Source organism: Charadrius vociferus, unplaced genomic scaffold, assembly GCF_000708025.1.
Source record: "Charadrius vociferus isolate BGI_N301 unplaced genomic scaffold, ASM70802v2 scaffold103, whole genome shotgun sequence".
Taxonomy (NCBI): domain Eukaryota; kingdom Metazoa; phylum Chordata; class Aves; order Charadriiformes; family Charadriidae; genus Charadrius; species Charadrius vociferus.
This window is the reverse complement of record NW_009648061.1, coordinates 5,958,471-5,964,771: the sequence shown is the minus strand read 5'-3', so window position 1 is coordinate 5,964,771 and position 6,301 is coordinate 5,958,471. Positions and strand designations below refer to the sequence as shown.

At 40.7% G+C, this 6,301-nt stretch overlaps 1 protein-coding gene across 1 annotated transcript in view; it reads right to left on the bottom strand.

Annotated features, from left to right (window-relative positions):
- Window positions 1-6,301, bottom strand: part of ABCA13 (ATP-binding cassette, sub-family A (ABC1), member 13) — a 207,582-nt gene that overhangs the window by 19,030 nt on the left and 182,251 nt on the right. Inside the window, exon 57 of the mRNA XM_009883803.1 lies at window positions 2,840-2,979. Coding sequence (XP_009882105.1) covers window positions 2,840-2,979 — 140 coding nt within the window. The remainder of the gene's footprint in view (window positions 1-2,839; window positions 2,980-6,301) is intronic.

The window sequence follows — 6,301 nt, the reverse complement described above, 5'->3', positions numbered from 1 at the left end:
TGTGAGAAGAGACCAGCACCAACCTCTCTACAGTGTCCTTTCAAATAGTTGTAGAGTGATGAGGTCTCCCTTCAGCCTCCTCCTCCTCAAACTAAACAGTCTCAGCTCCTTCAACTGCTCTTCATATCATTTGTTTGCTAGGCCCTTCACCAGCTTCGTTGCCCTCCTCTGCACTCGCTCCAGCACCTCGATATCTCTCTTGTATTGAGGTGCCCAAAACTGGACACAATACTCGAGGTGTAGCCTCACCAGTGCTGAGTACAGGGGCACAATCACCTCCCTACTTCTGCTGGCCACGCTATTTCTAATACAAGCCAGGATGCCGTTGGCTTTCTTGGCCACCTGGGCACACTGCTGGCTCATATTCAGCCGCTTGTCAATTAGAACCCCCAGGTCTCTTTCTGCCAGGCAGCTTTCCAGCCACACTTCCCCAAGCCTGTAGTGCTGCATGGGGTTGTTGTGGCCCAAGTGCAGGACCTGGCACTTGCCCTTGTTGAAACTCATACCATTGAGGTTGGCCCAATGATCCAATCTATCTAAGTCTCTCTGTAGAGCTTCCCTATCCTCCTGGGAAGCAACACTCCTGCTTAACTTGGTGTCATCTGCGAACTTGCTGATGATACACCCTATGTCCTTATGTTTAATAATGTATACACACATATACTTTTTTTAAATAGGAGATACTTAAAGGTGTTTTTCCTCTCTTTCTGGGAGGGTTGGGTGCCTGTTTCTCCCCTGCATGCACATCTGCCACGAGTACAAACAAGTGAAGAAGTCCTGTAACTCCCAGCTGCCTGCACTGCCCATCCCATGGACAGATATGGAAACTATGATTGGATTCAACACCCTCCAGCAGTTACTGCCAGAATCCCTTCGAGAGGAACTCGAATGTGAAGAGAATCCACCACATCAAATAACAACCCAGTCAGTGCTGTCCAGTGCAAGCCATCTGGCAAACCCATTTCCCACTCAGACAGCTTTCATGGAGAAAGAAGCATAGCTACAAAAACTACATGTCCCCTTCCTATCTAATTCTGCTGTCCTCACTAAATCAAATTTTGACTTCATCTACTCGTGGAAGCAGAAAGAATATCTGATTGTCAACACACAGTCTCTGTCACTACAAAACTAGAGAGAAGGAAACTCTTCCAGTTGCTCTTTATACTAAGGAATTTCATGAGAGGTGTCAGCACCTATTAGAAACCTGGAAGCAAAATTCTTGAGACACAAAGTAAACAAAACATCCAGTTTGATCCTGGTTTTAGTGCTTAGCTACCAATGGCAGAGGCAAAAAAGAATTCAGTCCAGTCTCCTATTATCTGTGGATAGCTAACAGAGAAAACATAAAAAGCCATAAAAATATCTAAATAAAAATACTTAAATTAATAGCTGAGATCCTGGATGCAACCTAAAAGCAGATTCCGTGGTTTACATTGGTGTTCTTGCTTTCAGACAAAATAAGGCCTTTTAAAATACTGAATAGCTCCTTTAAAATCTGCTTGCTTTCTAAAGCCAGCCAAACGTTTTAAAGCATTTGACATGTTTAGATATTATTCTTTCCTTTTGTCATTACATATGCAATAGTCTGTGCCCTGCAGCAAGAAGTAGGTTGAAATGGATACTTGCAGTAGCATGCTGTCATAAAGACATTAAAAATCAGTTGGAGCATTCTCTAAGATCAGGAAAAAGCACTGACTTAAGATTATCTCCTCCTTTTACTAACTGAACCAGGGTCAGTATAAGCATAAAATGTAAATAAAATAATTCACCTCAGAATTGAGGCAATGATAGGAAGTTAGAAACAGCAAAATAGGTCTGATCTTCTGAAACATAAAACCCATGAGAACACCAGTTTTATCTGGTTCTACTCAGCCTGCTGATCTATTACTGGAAGCACTGGTTTCCACCCCTTGGAAGCAGATTGTCTCACTCTGACAGTTCTGAAAGGTTTACTCCACTATTGAACTGGTTTAGCTCTTCCCAGCCAAGGCTTAAGAAAGGGATGTTCAATTTTCTTCAGTGAAACAATAGGCAATGACAAGAAAGAGAATCTGGTACCATAATGATGCAGTTCCCAAAGCTTTGTAATTCCCTGATCTTCAATACAAAAGGCATTGTTTAAAACGGAAAGGCCAGTTTCAGGCCCAAATGAGCAGTAGGATGCAAGCACCAAAATAACGTGATAAATTACTAAAACTAGTATCATTCATTTGTTTGATTGAATGATTTGTGAATCCAACAAAAATGTAAGAACTAGCCAGATTTACGAAGCATGATGTAGCAAGGAATATGAATATCCTGAAAAAGATGGGTCAATAACTAATAACACCAACTCCAAATTACTAATTAAAATAAGAATCTTGCTTCTTAAGGAAGCCAGTAGAATATTTCATATCTATATTTTTCATGTTCTATACAAAGTAAAGAATATATAAAGCATTAATATATTTTACTTTTTTTTCTTCTTCTACATAAGGAAATATTTTTTAAAAAAATACATATCCATTTTGGGCATGTGATGCTACAGTTGCATTTGTGTGTGTTTAGGTACTTTTTTTTTCTCCTTGCTCACCCAACTACCCCGTGGAAAAAAGGGAAAGGGGAAGGGAAAAGGGGAAGGGGGAAGGAAGACAACTTCACTTTCTATTTTTGTGAGTACTGGAGAATAAAATAAGAAGTGTTCATACAGCAGAACAAAGAGGACAATTGTACATCTGTGTAGTGTATCAATTACTCCCTGAATAATCAGGAAACTACCTGATTTTCTTTGGAGCACCATACAAAAGAACAGAATTCAGTGTAACCCATTTATCGCAGACACAGTATTACATTTACTCACCAGTAAAAGTATTTGGGGTTTACCAACTAAAGCCACAGCAGTAGAGAGCTTCCTCTTCGTGCCAGCACTGTATGTTCTCACCAGTTTGTCAGCATGGGCATTGAGGTGTAACCGGTTAACAAGGTCCTCTGCAACCTGTGGTTCAGAAATTTCAAGGCCAACAAAGATGAGCCAAATGAGGTTGCATTTGTGTGTTTGTTTTAGATTGAAAGAACACTCTGTTCATGCATATTAAGCAAATGTACATGTTGTTTCTTTATTTACCCCCATTTGATGCATATTATTACTTTTGAATCCTAGACACACACAAAAAGCTGCTCTGAGACTCGTTAGTTCTCCACAAAGGATAAGGATTTTCTTATATAGAAAATTTGGCCTTGTCATTGCTAGTAACAGTCATTTGCATTCATTTTGCATTGATGGGCCAATGATCTAAAGCGTTCCTCATTTTACCTCATTCTCCGTTATTTATTTGATCACACATCTTAGTGACAGAAAATTCAGGAGACGAAATTCTACATCAGCTACAAAAAGATGGAAACGGCAGAAAAGCAACTCACAGGTCAAGGATTTAGAGTTTCTTAAAGACAAACAGTAACTTAGGGTTAAATTAATATACCTTCCTAATAACTGAGAGGGGTAAGTTGTCCCTAGCTGCTTTGGTTGTAATTGCTTAAAATAAGTATGTGAGATCTGAGCAAGCTGAGGCGGGACATGAGCACAGCTGGGGGCAATGTTCATGCTGTCTTCTATGGCCTTCCTTCTTTACCTGTCAGAGGTAACCCTAATGTACAAGAGTCCTTCAAATACCGGTGCCAGAGAATTTTAAAAGTAGCAAGAGCCTTGCTCCACCTGTGTCAACTATCACTGCTGGACCATCCAGGGAGGGATGCAAAAACATGAGGGACACAGCAGCAACTTCTCTACTCACCACTGCCAGACACACCCTGCAAAACAGCAGCTGTTTAGTGGCATGCTGCTGGGTGGCTGTGTCCTCAAGGGGTGATGAAATTTGTGATAGAGCCAGTGTGTCTTTAACCCAGATGTATCACAGTTGGGAGATTCTTGTAAAACAAGTAGTTGGTGGTGCTCTATTGCCTGACATCAACTGCCAGAGAATCCCCAGCAGTATGGTGCATTCTTTCTGCACCCTCTGCGCTACATTCAGGCAAAAAGCAAGGAAGGATTAGTCAGATCAGATGGACAGTCTCCAATTAATTCAGAAATCCAATAGAAAAAAAATACATCAATAAACAATATTGCGAATTAATATTCACTATCCATTTCAAATAAACTGCCATAAGCATAATAGCATTTTTTTCTAAGACAGTTTTACACAAACTTGAAATGATCAAGATATTCATGACTCTTTTAGCAAGATTTTTCAGTGCTACATATAAAAATAAGAGACACCTCCGAGAGCAAGTTCTCTGTAAGCAGGGACAATGCTGCAGTGGTGAGATTCTGCAGTATTCTAGTATGGATCCTGGCACTGGTATTAATGTGTTCAGTGTGCCTCAATGTATAACCTGACAGCAATGCACATTTCTCAGACAAAAGCTACATTTCATAAATATTGCTCTGACTACATCAAATGCGGTGAGTTTCTTTTTTAAAAAAAAAAACCTTAATCAACAACCATTAAAACACCCACAGGTAATTTTACACAAAAAAGTTCAAGTCTTTGCTATTTCAGGGTTAATTCACAGTGGTTTACCTTCATTTAAACACTATTGCTGCATATCACTAGAAGTGCTGCAAATTCAAACATTCTGTGGCTTTAGAAATGGTCAAGCGTCTAAGCTATATGCTACAATAAAATAAGTGAGCTTTTATGGTTGGTTGGGTGGGTGGGTGGGTTTTATTTTACTTCCAAACATAGGTCTCATTATATGCCATAACAGCCTGTAAATTGAACACCTCTAAAGCACATGGTAGACACCTACTAAACTGCCTTGACTTTACTACCACTGGGAATACATGCATGTTAGTGATGACAGGATTATCCTCCTACAAATCCACCAACAATTTAGAGAGAAATGCACAGAAAAGCTCATAAAACATTAAGAGCAGAAAGGGGAAAACTGTGTGATCTCTTGTTTACACCAAATTAACATATATCACAAGCTACAACAGGCTTCAAGATTTATTAAACAATAAGGAAAAGAGGATCACCTATCACAGCTGAAATGTAGTAAAAACTATCCTTTAGCTATAAACACTACCACTATTTCTAAGACCACTTTGAAGTGTTACCAAAACTCTTAGACTAAGTCAGCAAAATGCCATACCTTGAAAGAAGCAATGAACATTGCACAGAGAAGAATTTAGAAAGCCAAGTAATAGTGCCATAGAGAGAAGAAAAAAAACATACAAAGTAAGGTAAGTCTTATGATAGTCTGTAGCCCCCAAGGAGACTGAATCATGTATCAGGTATGAACATGATGTTCTTTGTAGGGAGCAACATTAAAAAGAATCGACTTTGTAAGGTTTACAGTTCTACACGTAGAATCATCCCAACTCTCTGGTATGTACTCAAGCATTCAATGCACAGATACTCACGGCTACAACATCTTTGGTTTTGCACAAGGAGAGAAAGCCTGGTGAGTCCTCTGCTATGGGAATTTTGAAAGACAAGGTTTACTTAAAGTAAAAAGAAAGGGGTGGGAATCATTTCATAGTACCCATTTCACTGCTGCTTTGAATGTGTAGAACTTCCAAGGTAAACCTTGGGGATCACTGCAGTGCACACTGCAATCTGGCTTGATATATAGTTACGCTTCTTTGGTGCAAAATGTATCAAATTAGAACAGATTTGGGGCTGAACTACATCAGAAGCATAAAGACGGAATCACAGAATCACAGAATTTCCAGAGTTGGAAGGGACCTCTAGAGATGATCTAGTCCAACTCCCCTGCTAAAGCAGGATTGCCCAGAGCACATTACTCAGGACTGCATCCAGGCGGGTTTTGAAAATCTCCAGAGAAGGGGACTCCACAACCTCCCTGGGCAGCCTGTGCCAGTGCTCTGTCACCCGAACTGTAAAGAAGTTTTTCCATGTGTTGGAACGGAACTTCCTATGTTCCAACTTGCACCCATTGCCCCTCGTCCTGTCACTGGGAACCACTGAAAAGAGTCTGGCTCCATCCTCCTTCAACCCACCCTTTAGATATTTGTAAGTAATAAGGTCTCCCCTCAGCCTTCTCTTCTCCAGGCTAAAGAGTCCCATCTCTCTCAGCCTTTCTTCGTAAGGGAGATGCTCCAATCCCTCAATCATCTTGGTTGCCCTTCGCTGGACTCGCTCCAGCAGTTCCCTGTCCCTCTTGAACTGAGGAGCCCAAAACTGGACACAGTATTCCAGTTGTGCCCTCACCAGTGCAGAGTAGATGGGGAGAATGACCTCCCTCGACCTACTAGACACACTCTTCCCTATGCAGCCCAGGATTCCATTGGCCTTTTTGG